This window comes from Emys orbicularis, chromosome 15 (genome assembly GCF_028017835.1).
Source record: "Emys orbicularis isolate rEmyOrb1 chromosome 15, rEmyOrb1.hap1, whole genome shotgun sequence".
Classification (NCBI taxonomy): domain Eukaryota; kingdom Metazoa; phylum Chordata; order Testudines; family Emydidae; genus Emys; species Emys orbicularis.
The window spans coordinates 15,968,219-15,990,730 of record NC_088697.1 but is presented as its reverse complement, the minus strand read 5'-3'; the positions used below and the strand labels follow the sequence as shown (position 1 = coordinate 15,990,730).

The following is a 22,512-nucleotide window of genomic DNA, read 5'->3' as shown; positions in this document are numbered from 1 at the left end:
TATATCTGCTGGATCACTCTTTTCCCCGTATTTGTTGACCACTTCAAAGAATTCTAATAGATTGATGAGGCATGATTTGCCTTTACAAAAGCCATGTTGACTCTTCAACAAATCATGTTCATCTTTGGGTCAGATAATTCAGTTCTTCACTGTAATTTCAACCACTTTGCCTGGTACTGAAGTTAAATAAGCCGCTGGTCTGTAATTGCCAAGATCACCTCTGGAGCCTTTTTAAAAAAAATGGTGTCACATTAGCTATCCTCCAGTCATCTGGTACAGAAGCTGATTTAAGTGATAGATTACATACCAGTTAGTAGTTGTGCAGTTTCATATTTGAATTCCTTCAGAACTCTTGGGTGAATACCAAGCGGTCCTGGTGATTTATTGCTGTTTAATTGATCTGTTTGTTACAACATCTCAATCTGGGACAGTTCCTCATATTTGTCACCTAAAAAGAGTGGCTCAGGTGTGGGAATCTCCCTCACATCATCTGCAGTGAAGACCGATGCAAAGAATTAATTTAACCTTATCTTCCTTGAGTGCTCATTTAGCACCTCGATCGTCCAGTGGCTGTACTGATTGTTTGGCAGACCTACTGCTTCTGACATACTAAAAAACGGTTTTGTTGTTAGTTTCCAAATCTTTTGCTAGGTGCTCAACAGATTCTTTTTTGTCCTGCCTAATAATGCTTCTATGCTTGATTTGCTAGAGTTTATGCTTCTTTCTAATTTCCTCAGTAGGATTTGACTTCCAATTTTTAAAGGATGCCTTTTTGCCTCTAACCACTTCCTTTACTTTGTTGTTTAGCTATGGTTGCACTTTTTTTAGTCTCTTACTATGTTTTTTTAATTTGGGGTAGCCTCTATTATGGTGTTTTTAAAAAGTTTCCATGCATCTTGCAGGCATTTCACTTTTGTAACTGTACCTTTTAATTTCCATTTAACTAGCTTCCTCATTTTTGTGTAGTTCCCCTTTCTGAAGTTAAATGCTATAGTGGTATTCCCCACTCTGCACAAGGATGTTAAATTTAATTACATTATGGTCGCTATTACCACTATTAAAAACAACAAACTGCATTGAGCTACACACACATGAGGCAAATGACTGACTGTACCCAAGGCAAGAGGACTCCACTTTAGTTAGTTAACTGGCTCTACCAATAGTCCCTGCTTTATCTAGAAAGTGCAAATGTGTGGTTTAAATATAAGTGCCCTTGACAGTCAGTAACTTGCTTCTGATTTATTAAATTAATTTTTATGTCTGATTGTTAGCAAATTGTAATTTTTGGTTTGTAAAACATTCCAGATAAGAAACCGTAATGACATGATCTCCCTGCCTAGGCAAACTGGATTTACTGTCAGTACCTTATACACTGTTAATCAATGGTTACCTTAAGAAATGTGAGCAATTTCTCAACAAAGTTAAAGTTTCCTTGTATACCAGTCTCTAGATCCCTGCATTTCACAGCTTTCTACCTGCATTTTCCTGGTGGAAATTGCAGTCACAGTTTGGCATATATTACTTGCCAATGATTTGTGTGTATGTATATATATATATATAAAGAACAAGAACAAGAAATGCTTTCTTACTGAAGAGTTTTGTAACAACTTTGCTATTCTTACTCCTGAGTTTGTTCCTGATGCTATCAGCTGAAAAGAAAGGCAAACTAGCTCTCTTCTTCAATTGATTGTCCCTATTGTGTTCCACTGGAATTATGCATGTTCACCATGCGCTCGGAATCGGAGAGTTTTGAAAGTAGTGTCCTTTGGTCCGCGTATGCGCCCTGGCTCACCTCGTGCTTCCGACCAAGGCAATAAAGGGTGGGTTGGACCAACTGCCTCTTCAGTTCCTTCTCTTTGCTGCACTGGAACCTTCAGTGTCCTCATCTCTGACGTCGTTCTAAATAAACAGTTGTACATAGTTTTATTAATTCTTAAATAATGTGTAGATTAGTAGTTTTACCAGTTTGAGTAGTTTTAGGAGTTGTAGAGTAGATTACAGGGGTGTCCCCTGCACTTCCGCATTTGGGTATCGGACTATGCCCAGAACTATGGGCTTCAAACTCTGTGCCCTCTGCCCGCTGTCCTTCTCCATCAGCGATCACCATCAACACTGCCTCTACTGCCTGGGAGAAGCTCACATTGCCACTCAGTGCAGTATCTGTCAGTCCTTCCCCAGCCGTACCTGAGAAGGGTGGGCACTTTGTCTCCGCAGATATCTCATGGGATGGCCATGAGACCCCAATTGGACCCATGCTTGAGACCCCCCACCTCCTGCACATTGACCTGAATCAGCAAGGAGTGAATCTTCTGCTATGAAGTCGAACTCTGGTGCCAGAGAATCCACCTCCACAGACCCATGGCAGGGCCTCGTTGGGAAGAAATATTCTCATAAGCATGGGTCTAAAGTCTTCCTCTCAGTCCACTTCGAAAAGATCAGATGTTCCGTCCACCAGCTCTGCCCTTGAGGATTTAGTATGTCCTAAGTCCCTTAGGCATGAGAAGAAAGACCAGAAACATTGTGCTCCACTGACTCCAGACTGTGGTTTGGAGCCTCCCCCCCCCACACACACACAAAGTACACCTCTCAGACGGCACTGATGGTACTGCCACTGTAGCCTTTTCTTCCTTGCGGGATTTGGAACCATCGGAAGAATTGCCTCTCCCATACCACTCTTATCCATTTCCCAGGAGACCTGCATGACCCTGGGAGCAGCCGTCGCCTCACCTGACCCTGAGCCATTGGTATCCCATTCCATGGAGACCTTAATGACCACCCTTCAATCCCTCCTATTGGGCATATTTGGGACTGAGGGAACAGTGCCCCCTTCAGAGACCATCCGCTCCATCAGGGAGTTGCCACCTGCTTCCTCTCCTAGAGAGCCACCGAACTTGCCCCATAAATAATAGAATCATAGAATCATAGAGTTAGAAGGGACCACAAGAGTCATCTAGTCTAATCTCCTCCCAAGTTGCAGGATTTGTTGTGTTTAACCCATTCAAGGCAGACAGCTATCCAGCCTCCTTTTGAAAACTTCCAGTGAAGGAGCTTCCACAACCTCCTTAAGCAGTCTGTTCTATTATCCTTCTGTTCATATTGGGCTTTCTGAAAATCTAAATACACTATATCCACTGGATCTCCTTTGTCCGAATGCTTGTTGACCCCCTCAAAGAATTCTAGTAGATTGGTGAGGCATGATTTCCCTTTACAAAAACCATGTTGATTGTTTCCCAACAAATTATGTTCATCTATGTGTCTGACAATTTTGTTCTTTACGATAGTTTCAACCAATTTGCCCAGTACTGAAGTGAGACTTACTGGCCTGTAGTTGCCAGGGTCACCTCTGGAGCCCTTTTTAAAAATTGGTCTCATATTAGCTATCCTCCAGTCATTTGGTACAGAAGCTGATTTAAATGATAGGTTACAGATGACAGTTAGTAGTCCTGCAATTTCACATTTGAGTTCCTTCAGAACTCTTGGGTGAATACCATCAGGTCCTGGAGACTTATTACTGTTTAGTTTATCAATTTGTTCCAAAACCTCCTCTAATGACACCTCAATTTGGGACAGTTCCTCAGATCTGTAATCCAGAAAGAATGGCTCAGGTTTGGAAATCTCCCTCACATCCTCAATAGTGAAGACTTCATTTAGTTTCTCCGCAATGGCCTTATCGCCTTTGAGTGCTCCTTTAGCATCTCAATCGTCCAGTGGCCCCACTGGTTGTTTAGCAGGCTTTCTGCTTCTGATGTATTTAAAAAATTTGTTGCTATTACTTTTGGAGTCTTTGGCTAGCTGTTCTTCAAATTCTTTTTTGGTCTTTCTAATTATATTATTACACTTCATTTGCCAGAGTTTATGCTCTTTTCTATTTTCCTCATTAGGATTTATCTTCCACTTTTTAAAGGATGCCTTTTTGCCTCTCACTGCTTCTTTTACTTTGTTGTTTAGCCACGGTGGCTCTTTTTTGGTTCTCTATGTTTTTTAAATTGAGGTATACATTTAAGTTGAGCCTCTATTATGGTGTCTTTAAAAAGTTTCCACGCAGCTTGCAGGGATTTCACTTTTGGCGCTGTACCTTTTAATTTCTGTTTCACTAACCTCCTCATTTTTGTGTAGTTCCCCTTTCTGAAATTAAATGCTACAGTGTTGGGCCACTGTGGTGTTTCCCCCCCCCCCAGGGATGTTAAATTTAATTATATTATGGTCACTATTACCAAGCAGTCCAACCATATTGACCTCTTGGACCTGATCCTGTGCACCACTTAGATGCATCCCTAATAGGCTGGGGCACTCATATGGACAACCACACAACACAAGAGACGTGGATATCCTGAGAATCCAGAATGCACATCAATGTCCTGGAATTTCTGGCAGTAAGAAAGGCATGCAAGTTCTTTCTTCCATTCATCTGCTCTCACCATGTCCTGATAATGTCAGACACACTGGAACCGTATTCTACATCAACAAACAAGGGGGAGCAAAGTCTGCCTTCCTGTGCACAGAAGCAGGCAATCTCTGGAACTGATGCATCAGCAATCAAATCACTCTATCCACAGCCTACCTTCCTGGGAAACAGAATGTGCTCACAGACTCCCTCAGCAGACACTTTGCGATTGACCGTGAGTGGGAACTCCATGGCAGGTGCTACATGACATTTTCGCACAATGGGGAACCCCAACCAGGGATCTGTTTGCTTCTCAGACCAACAGCAAGTGTGCTACATATTGCTCCAGAGGAATCCTAGACTATCGCTCTCAAGGTGATGCTCTCTTTCTCCCCTAGTCCAGCCAGCTCAACTAAGCTTTCTTTCTGTTGCCACTCCTTCCACATGTGCTGCACAAGATCTGACAAGACAGGGTGAGAGTCATGCTAATTGCCTCCTTCTGGCCCAGACAGTTCTGGTTGCCCAAGCTCCTGTGCATGTCATCTCTCCCACTTATTACTGTCCTGACATTTCTCGAGCTCCTTACCCAATGAAACAGCAAGATCAAACATCTCAGGGCATGGTATTTGGATAGGCACAATCCCTAGAATGTTCATGCTCTGCTGCCATGTGGGACATCCTCTCTAACAGCAGAAAGGACTCAACTAGAAAGTGTTACCTGGCTTCTCTTCTTGGACTTCTTGGACTCTTCTTGGACTGGCTTCTCTTCTTGGACTCAGCTAAGAGACGTTACACAAGAAGCTACAGACATTCCCCTCCACTTAGACTATATCCTGTCTTTAAAGACATTGAGTCTGTCCCTCAGCTCTCTATGAGTTCACCTAGCAGTGATCAGCACATTCCATCCTCCTACTGAGGGCTACTCCATTTCACACACCCACTAACTAACCAATTCTAGAAAGGCCTTATAAGAACCTTCCCACTTTCTCAAAAGATCACACCCCAGTGGGACCTGAATCTTTCAGTTCTAACAAGTCCCCTTTTTGAGCCTTTAGCTACCTGCTCTGTGGCCCTTCTATCCATGAAAGTTGCTTTCCTTGTAGCCATCACTTCAGCAAGAAGCGTCAGTGAACTCGAAGCCATGATGGCAGACCCTCCATTCCCTGTGTTCCACAAGGATAAAGTTTCTTTACACCTACACCCCAAATGTATCCCTAAAGTAGTTTCAGAATTTCACCTTAATCAATTCATTCACTTTCCTGTATTCTTCCCGAAGCTACACATGTCTGCAGAAAAATGTAGACTCCATTCTCTCAATGTGCGATGAACTTTAGCCTTTTATCTGCAGAGAACAAGACCAATCAGAAAGTCCCCTAGACTGTTCATTGAGATAGCAGAGAGGGTTAAAGGGCACCCAGAGGCTTTCTAAGTGGATATCTGGCTACATTCTACTCTGCTTTCAGCTCTTGTACCTTGCTCCCCCAACAGGGGTACGAGCTCACACCACTAGAGCGCAGGCAACAACCATGGCATCTCTCCAGGATGTCCCCCTTGTAGACATCTGTAAAGCTGCCACGTGGAGTTCTATCCACACGTCTTCAAGGCATTACGCCCTGTTACAGTACTCAATTGCTGATGTCTACTTTGGATGGCAGTCCTCCGCTCAACCCTACCATCCTCATCCTTGCACCCAACTCCTTCTTAGGTACTGCTTGTCAAACACTCGCAGTGGAATACAATAGGGACCATCACTTGAAGAAGAGGAGTTTACTTACCTGTAACTTCCAGTTATGGGTAATTAATGGTCTCACACCACAAGCCAAAACTAAGGCTGTGAGTCTGTCATGGAGATCTCGAAGTCACGGATTCCGTAACTTTCCCCGGCTTCTGTGATTTCCGCAGCTGTAGCGGCCAGTGTGGCTGACCCCAGGGCCACCCCAGCTGTGGGAGCAGTCCCGTGGCCAGCCGCATTGATCACTGCTGGAGTGAGTAGCGGTCCCAGGGAGGGGCGTCATGGGGGCCTCCCCAGAGCAGCATCACCCTAGGAGCAGCTAAGATTTAGTCAGAGACATTTATAGTAAAAGTCATGGACAGGTCAGGGGCCGTGAATTTTTGTTTATTGTCCGTGACCCGTCCATGACTTTTACTAAAAATACTCATGACTAAATCTTAGTCTTAGCCATAGCATATTCTCTACATCATCATACCCTCTGTGTGCACTGGAGCAGGAGTAGCTATTCGATTCCCTTCCAATGTCACATGCAGAAGAGGCTGTCTTGGAAAAAAAAATCGCTTCCACTGCATCGGCATATCCACTGATGTCTTTGAGTCTTACACTAATAATAACTAAACAACAAAAAGAGTTAATAACTTACAATAGCTTGCTCTGTGAGCTGAAAAACAAGGCAGTCATTGGTGTCCAGGCCTTGTAGGGATCCTAACAGCTCAGGCTTCCTAGTGAAGCTAGCAGCTCTCCACCCAGTCCCTAGTGATAGTCCCTAGAACTCATTTTTTGGGAGACTTCAACACTTTAGTTGAAGATGCCTCTGCAACACATGCCCAAAACCTAATACCTACACTGTCCATAGCTCCCATTGCTCTGATGAAGTCTCTGGACCCACATACACAACAAAACACCTCTGGATCTGATCTCAGTCTAGATGTGGCTATAGGCAGCATCTGACTCACTACCGTCTCCTGGAGAGACAGCCATCTCCTCCAGGCAGTAGTCAGCTCTCCTTCTTTCCTGGCAGGACAAAGGCTTGGTCATCTTGGTTTTCCCCATTTTACAGACCCAGTGAACTTTTAGAATTAATGGCAAACATCTCCCAGTTCACAGGTCAAGACATGAAGGAAATAATGAGATAATAGGACCACATGCTATCCACTGCTTTTGGCATACTGGCACCAAAACCTTGAGCCTCCCTTCACCCTCACAGATGAGCAACTGCTCAGACAACCTGCAACCAAACAAAGCACGAAGGAAAGAGTCTTGGGCTCTAGTGGCATAAAATGCAAGAAAACACTGAGGAGGTAGAGTACAAAGAATTCCTACAGCCCTACACCACAGCAGGCGAAGCAAGGAAGAGATCATTCTTCTGTGCTACCATAGTGAGACGATCACTCCTACCAGAATTGTACCATCTTTTAATCCAATTTGTCAACCAGGGATGCTCCCAATCAGCTTCTGACTCAAGCCCCTCTTCTTGTGAAGAACTGCCAACCTCGCTCAGCTCTGGGATGGCTTTTGTAGATTCCTGGAATCGGGCTGCTAATATAGCTTGAAGAACTGAAGGAGCTCTGAGTCAGTACATGTGACTGCCCTATCCACCTCCTGGGTGGTGACATGCAGTCAAGATGCTCAGGCCCTCTGCTAACAGAGATTGCCAGTGACTGCTTTGAAGAAGACCCACTGCCACTCACATTTAAACAAGCAATAGAATCGTAGAATATCAGGGTTGGAAGGGACCTCAGGAGGTCATCTAGTCCAACCCCCTGCTCAAAGCAGGACCAATCCCCAACTAAATCATCCCAGTCAGGGCTTTGTCAAGCCTGACCTTAAAAACCTCTAAGGAAGGAGATTCCACCACCTCCCTAGGTAACGCATTCCAGTGCTTCACCACCTTCCTCGTGAAAAAGCTTTTCCTAATATCCAACTTAAACCTCCCCCACTGCAACTTGAGACCATTACTCCTTGTTCTGTCATCTGCCACCACTGAGAACAGTCTAGATCCGTCCTCTTTGGAACCCCCTTTCAGGTAGTTGAAAGCAGCTATCAAATCCCCCCCTCAGTCTTCTCTTCTGCAGACTAAACAATCCAAGTTCCCTCAGCCTCTCCTCATAAGTCATGTGCTCCAACCCCCTAATCATTTTTGTTGTTCTCTGCTGGACTCTTTCCAATTTTTCCACATCCTTCTTCTAGTGTGGGGCCCAAAACTGGACACACTACTCCAGATGAGGCCTCACCAATGCCGAATAGAGGGGAATGATCACATCCCTCGATCTGCTGGCAATGCTCCTACTTATACAACCCAAAATGCTGTTAGCCTTCTTGGCAACAAGAGCACACTGTTGACTCATATCCAGCTTCTCCTCCACTGTAACCCGTAGGTCCTTTTTCTGCAGAACTGTTGTCTAGCCACTCAGTCCCTAGTCTGAAGCTGATATCCTGCCCACAGATATTTCCTGAGATTCACGGCGGGGCATCGTCACTTTCAGTACAGGGTTCTCACGTTTGGACTCACCACCACTCCTGACAAAGTTTTCTCCGTTGTGGCAGCCCACCTTTTATTCCCTTACCTCAATGATTGGTTGCTGGCAGCACGATCAAGAAGGGACGCTCGAGCCTCAACCTCCATGTTGCTCACAGCCCTCTGCTCTCTGGGGGTGAGTGTAAATGGTGAAAAATTCACATTGGATCCCACACAATCCTGGAGTTTATTGGGTCACACATCGACATGGTCTCAACTCCTGTGTACTTACCAGAGGACAGATTCCAGACCATACAGGACCTGGTTTCCAAGATGGTGTCCAGTCCTTCTGTCCCGGTGAGGCAATGCCTTTCCCTTCTTGGCCACATGGCGGCCTGTGCTTACGTAACTGCCTTAACTCATCTGCGGTTTCACTGCCTGCAGTCTATTCCCCTGCCATCATACTATGGACCTCCTTCTCCCTGTTCCCCAAGAGATCCTCTCCCCCCTCCGGTGGTAGATGGACCCAACGTGGGTATACAGCGGGATATTGTTCCTCCCTTCTTCCCCTTCTGCGTTGTTGTTCTCTGTCCCATGGTTTCATCATCATCCTCACACCCTCCTCCTAGCAAGCATCAATTACAGTCACACACTTCATGATAAGCCCCTTAAGACATATGTAAGGCGGCCACGTAGAGTTTATTATATACCTTCTCTTTCCATTACGCCTTTGTGTGGGACTCTGCTATGGATGCTTCCTTCAGCATGGCTGTTCTCCATCCCATGGTTTCATCATCATCCTCGCACCCTCCTCCTAACTAAGATACTGCTTGTTAATCATCTTCAGTGGAATAGGGACCATCACTCAAAGAAGAGGAGGTTACTTACATGCAATTGGAGGTTCTTAAAGATGTGTGGTCCCCATTTGTATTCCAAACCTGCCCTCCTTCTCCTCTGCTGCGGATCTTAGGTTTAAGGTGGAGAAGGAAGGGAGGATGCCATCAGTCTGCCCTGCCCTTTATTGCATCGGACGAAACCATGAGGCGAGGCAAGGGCACATGTGCGGACCAACTGACACTACTACTTTCAAAAGCTCTGGCTCTGGACCCATGGCGCATGCGTAGAATACAATAGGGATAACACATCTCGAAGAACCTCCAGTTACAGTGACTTCCTCTTCAACTTCCAGCCCTTGGCTCATGTTCTGCCTTTCCCTGCTAGATTGAAGGACCCTTTATTAAATATTTGTCACCATGTAGATACTTACAGACTGTAATCAAGTTGCCCCTTAACTTTCTCTTTGTTAAGCTGAACAGGTAGAAGGAGGAGAGCAGTCAAGCATGCCCCCAAGTTATGAGCAGGACTGCTCAGAGAATGGTGTTGGGTTCAGTAGTGACAGAGAATGGGGGGCATACAGGGTGTTTTGGAAGAAAGATCATGTGTTGGTTTTGGCAATGTTTAATTTAAACTGCCTGCGAGAGATTTATGAGGCAATGTCACAGAGAGAGAGAGATGCAGGATTGGATGGAAGGGGAGATGTCAAAGTAGGGCTACATGGGATGGGGAAATGTTTTCCCATCTTGCAATCATTTTTGAGATTGCGGAATTTTGTCCCGTTCCACATTGGGATGAAACAAAGACCTTTTGCTGAAAAAACAGAAGTTAGGTCCCTTGTATGGGATGCAGGAGGCTTGGCTTCAATTCCTTGCTCTGACTGATTCAGAGAGAGGATATGAACTTGGCACTGTTCTATCAGAGGGGTGTGCTCCTAACTAACCATGGGGACACAGCCAGTCTTTTTTTCTTTTTCTGTCACAATGAATATTTCATATTTAATTAGTTTTACAAAGCTTCAATAGGGAAATTCCAGTAGCCTGGTGGTTAGGGCATTCACCGGATATCTGAAAGACCTTGGTTAAAGTCCGTGCTCCAAATCCAGCACACCTAATTAGATGTTCCATCCTGGCTCCTGAGAAGCCATTCTGCCCACAGCTTTGTTGATTTAAGTATGCCCACACAAAGCTTTGGTTTGGACAAATCTGAATTTTCTGACAAACATTCCTTAAAAAAAATTCCTGACCAGCTCCAGTTTGGAGTGGGTGAGCCAGGATTCGAGCTAATCGGAAAATGAAAACCTATTTTAATGAAAAAATTCAAACATTTTAAGTTGTTTTCATGCTGAAGTGTTCATTGTTTCAATTTTTTTTCAAGAAATTTCTGCAATTTTATAATCAAAAATATTATTAACATTTGAAATATTTGGTGAACAAAACATTCTCTAGCCATTTTGATAATGTTTTCAATAATAATTATGTATTTTTAAAGGCATGAGATTTTTTAAGAAAAATGAAAATGTTCAACAATATTTGTTTCTAAAAAAATTTTGTAGACAAAAGGTAATCATTCAACCAAAGATTCCTCATTTGGTACATTTCATACAGCTCCAGTCATCAATGAATCAGTGGTAGTTAAAGGTATGTGAGCAGATAAGGTTATCTAGAGGCAGAGTCTGAAGGTATTGCTCTAGGCAGGTCTTCTGCACATTGAAGATGAACTACATTTTGTGGCGAAGCATGATAGATGAGGACATGGATGTTCTGTGTCATCAGCTGAGTGACTTTTTATCTGCCCAGGATTGTGTCATGGAGTTCTGTGAACTAACCTCTGGGACATCTGTTGCTGTCTGTGTATTTCTTATTCTCCTTCGACTCGTCTGCTACACAGCTGAGCCTGGAAGCACTTTCCCAGTAGTGTGCCCAGCTACCTTGAGGGCTGTTGCATTTGGTACCTGACAACTGGCATCATGACTGAAGGAAGAAAAAGAGCATCTCACTCAATGCTGCCCTACACCTTGCCGTCCCTGTCCATAACAGTGCTATAGCCCTGTTTCTGCATTTACACATCAGACCATGTGTCCATGCAGGTGCTGTGTGGATCTAATTGCTCTTTTGGGCCCTATTGTTTTCCCAGGTCACTATGGCCTATAGTGCCAGGCCATATCCCTATCTTGGTTCTTTGAGGGACAATCATCTCCATCCTATGAATCAGTGCATGTATGGTGCTGCTCCACCCTCTCACTGTCAGAGGGACTTTGGCATAGGGACCAAGGTGCTTGAGGAGAGAAGGCATTTCTTTTGTTTAGCTCCATCTATTTAAATGACTGGAAGTGGAATCCAGGTGGGGTGTGTGAAAGCAGCCACCTCCCAAGGAGACCCTCTTTGTGTGGCAAAGAGACCTCAGTAACCACTACACATGTCAACTGGAGGAGATGGAAATATTTGATGCTTGGATCTCCTGGAGGAGGTAGGTGCTAATTCGCCTATGGAATGGGGGCAGGCAATTTAACTAGTTAATACACGTGTGATTGTATCATTGCTGTCACTGTTTGTCCTTCAGTTCCTCTGCTTTTTTTCCTTCTTGCAGGTTACTGTTCTGGAAACTGCTCCAAGCAACTGATAGGCTCCCTTTTTCTTTTTTCTTTTCTTTTCTTTTCTCACAGGAATTGCTGTACAAACCCCACCTGCCTGTTGCTGTTTCATTTTTCTCTCCTGGCTTCCATTTTTGTATATTTTTATATTAAAGTAGAAGTTTCTCATTGGTGTATCCCGTGTATTTGTCCCAGTGATTCAGAGGTAGAGACAAGGCCATAAATATGAGCACAGGTACACTTAGGGTGCTTTTGACTTCTCTGAAGCCATGTTGGGTACTTGTCCTCTCATTTTCTCCCCGTGATATGCTTCTCTCAGTGGGATCCTCCTTTTCAGCACCCACCATTTCTTCCTCCTCACAACTTTCCCTCTTGTTATTTTCTAGTGTGCAGAAATCTGTGACTGTTGTCTGTGGGGACCCTTCCTCCTTGGTTGCTATGAGACATAACTGTTCTTTGCTCATGACTAGAACCGGGGGGAAATTTTTGGCAAATAAACTGTTCACAAAGTCAGGCTGAATTAGGTGAATAGTTTCGGGCAAAAAAAAAACCTGGGACAAAAAATTCTGAAAATGTCTAAATGTTTAGTTGGACCCAAAACAAAAACATTTTCAGATTTTTTTCATTTTGGCCACCAAACCGAAAAAGCAATTATTCATCCAGCTCGACTCATGATCTAATGGGGCCAGGAGCGGCGAATAATTATCCCCTGCCTTATACTGACTCATGTGGTCTCCCAGCCCCTAGAGCTGAGTGCTGTACAGGTGACAGGGGGAGAGGGGTGAGTGCAGAGAAGACAGGAGGAGAAGCTCCCACCCCAGCAGAAATGCATGTTTCCATGCCAGGAACTCCAGTTTCTTTCCACCCAGCCAAAGCCCCTAAACCCAGCAGGGTCAAGATTTTCAAGAAGAATCTGAGTTCTTTCCTACTGTGGCTGATGTGGGAAAGAATCCTACTCGCTATGTCTGAGCAATGTTAGCTCTGAAGGAGTAAAACTCAGTACCTCCTTCTCTGGTTACTGCACTCAGCAGATCAGACTCTGAAAAATGCCATTTCGTTTCAGAGCGGAATTACCCCTCAAGCAAGGAACTCTGCAAATATTCAACTATGCAAAGTTGTTAGTAATTAGTATTTTTTGTTACACAAGACTTATTATTTTATGGTTTGTGGGCTCATCCCCAGGGCAGCATTTTAGGGCCCAATCCTGCAGCCCTTGTTCCTGTAAATAAAGACTGAAGGATCAGGCCCTTAATGTAGGCTACAGGGGTCTAATTAGTTAACATTTATGGGCCAACTGGAGAACACTTAGATTGCACCTGCTTTAAAGTTATGCAAATAGAGGAACTAAAACCCCTGACAATTACACTGAACTGAGTTTTGTGGGACCCCTGGGAAACGAGTTCAGAGGAATGGTAAGTAAAATTGGCATTAAGCAGTGGCCATTCCCGAGGGAATGAAGTTCTTTCACAATTGTAAAGCCTAGTTCTGAGTAATTGCACTTGGGTAACAGGCTACTTGTGGAAGCAAGAGCTATCGGCTGAAGAGCAACATAAACCAAACCCCAAACCTTGGGCAGAGTTTTTGAGCTTGTGGATCCGATGGATTCTGACCAGGGATGAAGTGGAGCATCCGTCCTGTTATTTGCGCTGTGACACTGGGAAGTGACACTCCAGAACTCTCACACTCAGAAGAAATGCTGCTGCCACTGCTGCAGGGGTGTTTTATTAGCTACTTTTATTATCCATGTAGGCCTCTGCCTTATTCTTTGTGTTGCTCATTCTTCAATGAGACCCAGGGGTCTGATGTTTGGCCACAGCAAAACACATTTGTGTCTCCCAAGCATCATCAGCAGTGGGGGACCTGTGACGACACCCTTGTTTATTCAGGGAAAGTGAAGGAAGTGGCTGTAATGAATTTGCAACTGAGTGACAGAAATGAAATTTTCTACTCACTCATGTATAATCTGGAGCTGTTCCAGATTCCTTGGCAGATACGGCGCCTTTTGTGTGGGGTGCAGCATTTCTGCCTCTCACTCCTCTGTTTGTGTCTCTCCACTTCACACTACGCTCCTGCGTGGGATTTGCTAGGCAATCACTGTGTCTGGAACAAGTGAGGGCAAACAAATCTTTTGCTGGGGTTTGTTTGTGTTGTCTGGGGGGTTTCTTAACATCACTAATTCCCTACAAATTGTCCACCACTGCTGATGGCAAAAAGGAGATGAAAAGGCCAGCAACATTAGCCATCATTAGAATAAGAATCATGTATTCCTCCCAGCTGAGATGCATATAATTAGAAATTAGAAAAAGGTCAGATCTTGCCATTATCAACTCAATCAGCTGCTGAGTGCCGCACAGTCAATTAATTCAGCATCTGTATTTTTTACAACCCCGCGCACGTATTCCATTGGACTGTAACTCTTTTTCTGGACAGATATACTACGCAGTGAAGCAGGAACATAAAATGAGAGACCCTAAGCAAATGAGCTGAGATAATTGAGAGATTTATTTTTTATATATATGTGTGTGTCAGGTCTTCTTGCCTTTGCCCTTGAATATTGACTTTCATAAATGTGATTGTTGGATGGATGCGCTAGTCTGAGGGATCTCTGTCCCTCTTTGGAGCTACACTTTTCTCGTGTCCATTTACTGAAGAACTTAATTTCCCAGTTTGTGTGCTGGTCAGGTTTTGTTTGTTTGTTTGTTTTTGTTTTGTTTGACCTTGTGCGTTATTCCCATTTCTGCAAGAGAAAAGAAGTAGGATGTGGAGCATGGGGGTGCAAGGGTTCAGTAGCATATCGACGTGAACCAGTATTAGTGGGGCTGAAGCAGGAGCTGAAAGGCAAAGGGCTTTCAACCTCTTCCTCTCAAAATTCCCTGGAGTAGATGGGGACTAAAAGGAGTTTGTCCCCTGTTTGCCCTGGCTAACCATGCTTCTGATTAATCTCTTCTTGTTCTATTTATAAATTGTGCCTAATCAGCGCCCGTTATTCTGTCTCCCTGCTGGCTTTGTGACTCAGCTGAGAAAGCCTTCACAGTGCATTAGGACAGAGAAATGTGGCTATCTCCTGAGGTCCTCTCCTTCCTCCTACCCCTTTTTAATGCCACTTTTATAAATCTCGGAGCTGGTAACGAGCAAGGCCTCATTATAGCAGCAGAGTTCCAAAGGCCCTCCTCCTACTATTGCCATTGCATGCTCATCAGGGCAATTGATGGCAAGGCCATTGAAATGTATGTAGCCATTCAACCCAGGAGCAGTCTATGGCCTGGTCTACACTAGGAGCTTATATCGAATTTAGCGCCGTTACATCGAATTAACCCTGCACCCGTCCACACCAGGAAGCTACTTAGTTCGAAATAGAGCTCTTTTAAATTTGACTTCTGTAATCCTCGAAAACGAGAGGAGTAGCGCTAAATTCGAAATGGCAATATCGAATTAGGCTAGGTGTGGATGGAAATCGACGGTAATAGCTCCGGGAGCTATCCCACGGTGCACCACTCTGTTGACGCTCTGGACAGCAGTCTGAGCTCGGATGCTCTGACCAGCCACACAGGAAAAGCCCCGGGAAAATTTGAATTCCTTTTCCTGTCTGGCCACTTTGAATCTCATTTTCTGTTTGGACAGCGTGGAGAGCTCAGCAGCACTAGCAACGATGCAGAGCTCTCCAGCGGAGTTGGCCGTGCAATCTAATAGAAAGAGGGCCCCAGCATGGACTGATCGGGAGGTCTTGGATCTCATCGCTGTGTGGGGCGATGAGTCCGTGCTTTCAGAGCTGCGCTCCAAAAGAAGGAATGCAAAGATCTATGAGAAGATCTCTAAAGCCATGGCAGAGAGAGGATACAGCCGGGATGCAACGCAGTGCCGCGTGAAAATCAAGGAGCTGAGACAAGGCTACCAAAAAACCAAAGAGGCAAACCGACGCTCCGGATCCCAGCCCCACACATCACGTTTCTACGAGGCACTGCATTCCATCCTAGGTGCGGCCGCCACCACTACCCCACCAGTGACCGTGGACTCCGAGGATGGGATATTGTCCACGGCCGGTTCCTCCTCGGAAATGTTAGGTGACGGGGAAGATGAGGAAGGAGATGAGGAGGACGAGGCAGTCGACAGCGCTTGCACCGCTGATTTCAACGACAGCCAGGAGCTCTTCATCACCCTTACCGAGATCCCCTACCAACCGTCCACAGCCCTTACCCCGGACACCGAATCAGGGGAAGGATCAAGCAGTGAGTGCTTTAAACATCTAAACATTTCATTTTAACATAAGTGGAATATTTATATTGTTAAGAATGGGCTTTTCAGTCACTCAGTTAAACATAGAAACTTTTATTAATAACAAAACAGGAATAATAACTATATCAGTAATTTGTTGTTCATGATTTAGTTGGCTTAGTAAACTTTTTTCTACTAACTATGTATAGAAAATCAAGTACTGTCCGGATATTCATGATTAGTCCACAACACGGCCCCTCCACTCTGTAGTCCGTTATGCTCAACTTAAAGGAAAAGGCGGTCAATGTGCCCGGGAATGGACAGACAGTCCTCCTGTGATAGCTCCGCATAGCTCTCCTGGAGGTACCGCTCCAGCATGCGCACGAGGTTCAACGGCAGGGCAATCTTGTTTGGTCCCCCGTGGTAGCACACGTTCCCACGCCATGAGTCCATGAGGTAGTCGGGGATCAGTGCGCGGCACAGCATGGCGGCATATGGCCCAGGCCTCTGCATGCATTCACGCAGCATCCTTCCCCTCTCGGTCTCCGAGATCCTCATGAGGGTTATGTCACACATGACGCCCTGCTTTAAATTAGGGAGGGGAATGTTAGTATTTGGACTGCTTTACAGCCACGCGGTGGAGGCGGCAGAGGGGCAGCATACAGGGATCTTTCCCGGGGACAGCCGCGAGGTGGTGGGACAGGGGCAGAGCTCATGCTTCCCTGATTGCTGCCAGCAGAGAGTGGCCTTGCATTCAGTGCGAAAGGAGCCCAGTGCTACTATTACATGTTTAAGCTGCCACAAGTCTACGGCTTACCATGTTTTCCCGCAGCAGAAGTAGAGGTGTCCTGCAACGCTTCTCTGATCGCAACTGCAGGACCCCAGACACATAAGGCGAGGGCCGAAAATTCGACCTTGTCCTGAGTGCGCATGTGAAAGGTGCAGTGCATGGTGTTGTTCACAGAGAAAGACTATGCTCTTTGTTAGCAACTTCATTTATCTGTCTCAGGAATTTACTCCCTTTTTCCCATTCCAACAGACACATCTGCGAACGTCTCCCAACCCAGCCTGGCATCACACTCCCAGAGGCTAGCGCAGATTAGAAGAAGGAAGAGAAAAACTCGTGAAGACATGTTTTATGAACTTATGGAGTGCTCACGAGAGCAGGCAGCCCAGACGACACAGTGGAGGGAGAACTTGTCACAAATGCACAGAGCAGTCATGGAACGGGAGGAGAGGTGGCGCCAGGAGGACCAGCAGGCTACTCAAACCCTGCTTGGACTAATGAGGGAGCAAACGGAGACGCTCCGGCGCCTAGTGGATGTTCTGCAAGACCGGAGGCAGGAGGACAGAGCACTGCTGCTGTCTATCTCTAACCGCCCTCCCCCGCCACCAAGTCCCACACCCCCCTCACCAAAAGTACAAAGAAGGAGGGGCGGCAAGGGCCGTTAAAACTGTCAGTCGGCCACTGCACACTGCTGCAGCAATGGAAGGCTCTCGTTCCAAAGTTTGAAAAGTCCTTTCCTACCCATCTCACACTAGCCCATGTCCAAGTTTCCTTCCCCCCCCCCCCTTTTCATGTGCGGTTCGTAATAAAACATCGGTTTCTGTTAAGTACTGTTTCCGAGAGTGTCTTTTGGAGGGGATTCTGTCTGAAGGGGGGGAAGGGGTTTGTTACTTGGACAGGACAGTCACCTGTAGCAGGCTACAGAGGCGGGGGCAGGTCCAGCATCAGGACACATACACAGCACAGTCACCAGTTACCCTGGTCAGTCTGGGAGGCGGTTTTCTTGTTCTGGGGTGCGAGGGGGATTGATCTGTGACTTTGTGTCGGGGGAGGGCAGTTAGAGATCCTATGCCGCGGTCCTTATCCTGGATCACAGAGCCACGCAGCAGGGGATCTGTTACCCTCCGCCCCCTGCCAGAAAGTCACTTGGCCGACACATACATCCAGTCCCGCCCAGGACTGCTGGCAGGCTGCGTTGAAACAACCAATGCAGCACTGCGGAGCCTGTCATTCCCGGACTTTAGAAGCATCATTTGCATCAAAACAGTAAGCCCGCCCCCCGCCACAGTCTGCGTCCCCGGTTTAAAACATTCCCGCGAAAACAGTAAAAAAGAAAACCTTGTTCATTAACAGAACAGAACAGATTTTATTTGTTGGGAAGGTGGGGAAGGGGGTATGTAACTTGGAAGGATAGTCAACAGTAACTGGGTAAAGAAACGGGGGCAGGTTCAGCATCTGTGTCCACAAAGTAAAAAGTCACTGGAGACCCTGTTCAGTCAGGAACCTGACTTTCAAAGCCTCCCTGATGCACAGTGCGTCCCGCTGTGATCTTCTAATCGCCCTGCTGTCTGGCTGGACGTAATCAGAAGCCAGGCTATTTGCCTCAACCTCCCACCCCGACATATAGGTCTCCCCCTTGCTCTCACACAAATTGTGGAGCACACAGCAAGCAGCTATCACAATGGGGATATTGGTCTCGCTGAGATCACAGCGAGTGAGTAGGCTTCTCCATCTGCCCTTGAGACGGCCAAAAGCACACTCCACCACCATTCTGCACTTGCTGAGCCGGTAGTTGAATAGTTCTTTCCCTGAGTCCAGTGCGCCAGTGTAGGGCTTCATGAGCCAGGGCATTAGCGGGTATGCAGGGTCCCCGAGGATGACTGTAGGCATCTCCACATCCCCAACAGTTACTTTGTGGTCCGGGAAGTAAATACCTTCCTGCAGCCGTCTACACAGACCAGAGTTCCTGAACACCCTAGCGTCATGAACCTTGCCAGGCCATCCAACGTAGATATTGGTAAAACGTCCCCGATGGTCCACCAGTGCTTGCAGCACCATGGAAAAGTAGCCCTTCCGGTTGATGTACTGGCTAGCCTGGTGGTCCGGTGCCAGGATAGGGATGTGAGTCCCATCTATAGCCCCACCGCAGTTTGGGAATCCCATCTCGGCAAAGCCATCTCTGATGAGCTCCACGTTTCCCAGGGTCACTACCTTAGATAGCAGTAGCTTGACGATTGCCCTGGCTACTTGCATAACAGCAACCCCCACGGTAGACTTGCCCATGCCAAACTGGTTAGCGACGGACCGGTAGCTGTCTGGCGTTGCGAGCTTCCAGAGGGCTATGGCCACTCGCTTCTGGACAGTCAGGGCTGCCCGCATCCGGGTGTCCTTTCGCTTCAGGGCAGGGGACAGCAACTCACACAGTTCGAGGAAAGTCCCCTTCCGCATGCGAAAGTTGCGCAGCCACTGGGATTCATCCCAGACCTGCAGCACTATGCGGTCCCACCATTCCGTGCTGGTTTCACGGGCCCAGAATCGCCGTTCAACAGTATTAACAAGACCCAGTGACAGCGAGATGTCCTGGGTGCTGGGTCTCATGTTCTCAGAGAGGTCGGAGCTAGTGTCCGACTTCATGCCGTCACGGTAGTGCCGTAGCCTCCTCTCATGATTGATCTGCAGCTGCCTCTGGTACAGGTGGAGGAGAAGCTGCGAGGCGTTGAGAACTGCCACAACTGCAGCGATGGTCGCAGCGGGATCCATGCTCGCACTGCTGTGGCGTCCGCGCTGTCAGTAATCAGAAAAGCGCGCGAACTGATTTCCCGCCGGCGCTTTCAGGGAGGGAGGGAGGGAGGGCTTGAGTGACTGACGGATGACGACAGGCGCCCAAAAGCACCCTCGACACATTTTTTTACCCAGAAGCCATTTGGGGCTCGACCCAGAATTCCAATGGGCAGGGGGGACTGCGGGAACTGTGGGATAGCTGCCCACAGTGCACCGCTTCCAATGTCGACGCTTGCCCCGTTAGTGTGGACTCACAAAGTCTCACAAAGTCGAATTACTGTCCTTAGTGTGGACACACACGTTCGACTTAGTAATATCGATTCCACATAGTCGAATTAACTAAAATCGAAGTACTCTCGTAGTGTAGACAAGGCCTATGACTAACAGTTTGTAAAGATGATCACTACAATTTGCAAGTAAAAAAAAATCCTTTGACATGTAAAGACTTTTTGTTATATAAAACTGGCTTTAATCACCCCACAGTGAATAGCTGGAATTTTATATATTATGCAAGATTTCAAACTGAAGCTGTAAAACTTAAAGTTTCAGTTCCATGAGAGGAATGTTTTATGTGTACATTTTTTAACATTTATGGGGTACATTTTAATGAGGCCCAAGCTTTGCTCTAGGGAAAGCTTACAGCCACGTTGCTGCTCTGAAATCTTGTTAGAGAGAGTGGCCAGTGGAGAATAATCAAACACATTTTTACATCCAATGCTTAGTCTCCAAAATTTCTTTGGGCATTTCTTTTAGTTGGGATGGTAATTACAGTGAGTTTCTGCATCTCCAAATAGTGGAGATGATGAAAAAATAGAGACGAGCGGTAAAAACTTATGCTGAGTCGCTCTGAGCTGGATGATTCATTGGTTGATACTGACTAGCAAAATAGTCTTCAACCAGTAGTGACCACTTATTTGGGAAGCCTAGTGATTAGCAGAGAAACAAAAACATCACTGATTAATTACTAACTTTCAGTTGGTGAAAGTGGATATTAGTTCATTTTCTCAGTTCAATATTTTACTTACTTTTTTTACCTGTCTTGAAATAAGAACTGCAGGTACTTTGGTAAATACACTGAACAAGTGATTTTTTTTTGCCATAGATTCTATAGCTTCCACTTTGTCCTTAGTTAAGTTCCAAGTGTAACCTCTAGCAGCAGTACTTGGGGGTGAATCAGATTGGTGAATTCCATGGCAACAAACATATTTATTTTCTTTTACCACTAGTGAAAAAGCTGCACTGTTTGAAAAGGCTGCTTTTCTGCACTAGCACCAACAGATCTGAACTGCAGTCCTAAAAAGGATTAAGTGGTAAATTGTACACTAGGTTATTTAATCAGATTGTCATCATTAGCAGTTCCTAGGTAATCTTGCAGATACTCATCCTTAGCAGTTCCTTAGGTTGCCCAATGATTCTAGTAGTTACTAGAAAGCCAATGGATATGCACTGACCTACTCTCTTTGTTTATCCTTCTCAGATGGTGAAAGCAATTCAGGTCCTGAGAATTCATCTGCTGGAGCTGGAGAAAGTGAATGAATTGTGCAAGGACTTTTGTAACCGTTATATCACCTGCCTCAAAACAAAGATGCACAGCGATAACCTACTCAGGAATGATCTTGGGGGGCCCTACTCCCCAAACCAGCCCTCCATAAACCTACACCCACAGGTAATGGCTGAAAATGTCCACCACACATGCTTTCCTAGAATCTCCCCTTGGGCCTTATTGTTCTACAAACAGTTTCACTCCATTTTATAGAGTTCCTCCTCATTTTGATCCAGTTACCAGGAGGCGCATTTTCCTAACGGGCTCTGTGAGCATGGCAGAGGGATCCTGGAGATTTAAGACACTTTGGTTCTGATTTTCAGAGGCACTCAGTATCTGCAGCTCCCATTGGCTTCCCATTGTACTTGCTCAACAGCTCTGGAAATCAATCAAAAAGTGTTTCCAGGTGGGCTCTAAAAATGGAAGCACCTGAAAATTAGGGGCACTATTGAAAATGTAAGTCTTAATTTGTGTGTGTATATGTGAATATATGTGTTTGAAAGCAAATGACTCATGTCCTGCTCACATAATGAATAAGCACAAAGCCACAGGAGGAAATGGTGCAGTGATTGAGTGTGTTTCATTGGGTTGCTCTGAATGCCATCCTGCAACAGAGCACTCTTTCATAGAAATGTGACTCTAGTGGGTGACTGCCACTGGCTGGTAGAGTTTTAACCATGTTTATGGATGATGAAACTGAGATGTCAGATAAAGTATTGCATATGGCCGTATGTCAGTATGCAGTGATAGTTACAGAGGGGGCACAAACTAATTAGAACCATGGGAATTTCTTAGTGCTTGTCTATATGGTGAATTAGTGCACAGCAAGCTGCAGTGTTCTAGCATGCTGCAAACTAACTGTCTGTGCGCTGTGATGTACTGGCATTTGAAACCCTGCATACTAACTCTGCATACAGACAAATCCTTATCCTCACTTTGAAAAAATTTTAAATAAAAAAACAGATTTGGGGTTACATTTTAAAGTTTATGGAGATATAAACTGTCGAATTTGTCAATTATTACCATAGAAAAAGGGACAAGATTTTGTGGCACAAAAATTTCATGAAGCCTAATCCCTATTAACATTTTTTTAAGCAACCCCTTGTTCTTTTTCCTCTCACTCAGGTCAAAGTTTGTCCATTTGAATTGCTCTGCTGGATTTTTTCTAGAAAATCTTCTTCTAGAAAT

At 45.6% G+C, this 22,512-nt stretch overlaps 1 protein-coding gene across 4 annotated transcripts in view; it reads left to right on the top strand.

Annotated features, from left to right (window-relative positions):
* PKNOX2 (PBX/knotted 1 homeobox 2) overlaps positions 1-22,512 on the top strand; it is a 316,349-nt gene that overhangs the window by 143,085 nt on the left and 150,752 nt on the right. For all 4 annotated transcript variants that reach the window (XM_065417140.1, XM_065417139.1, XM_065417138.1 and 1 more), the window contains exon 4: positions 21,259-21,447. In XM_065417140.1, the coding sequence (XP_065273212.1) occupies positions 21,259-21,447 (189 nt within the window). The remainder of the gene's footprint in view (positions 1-21,258; positions 21,448-22,512) is intronic.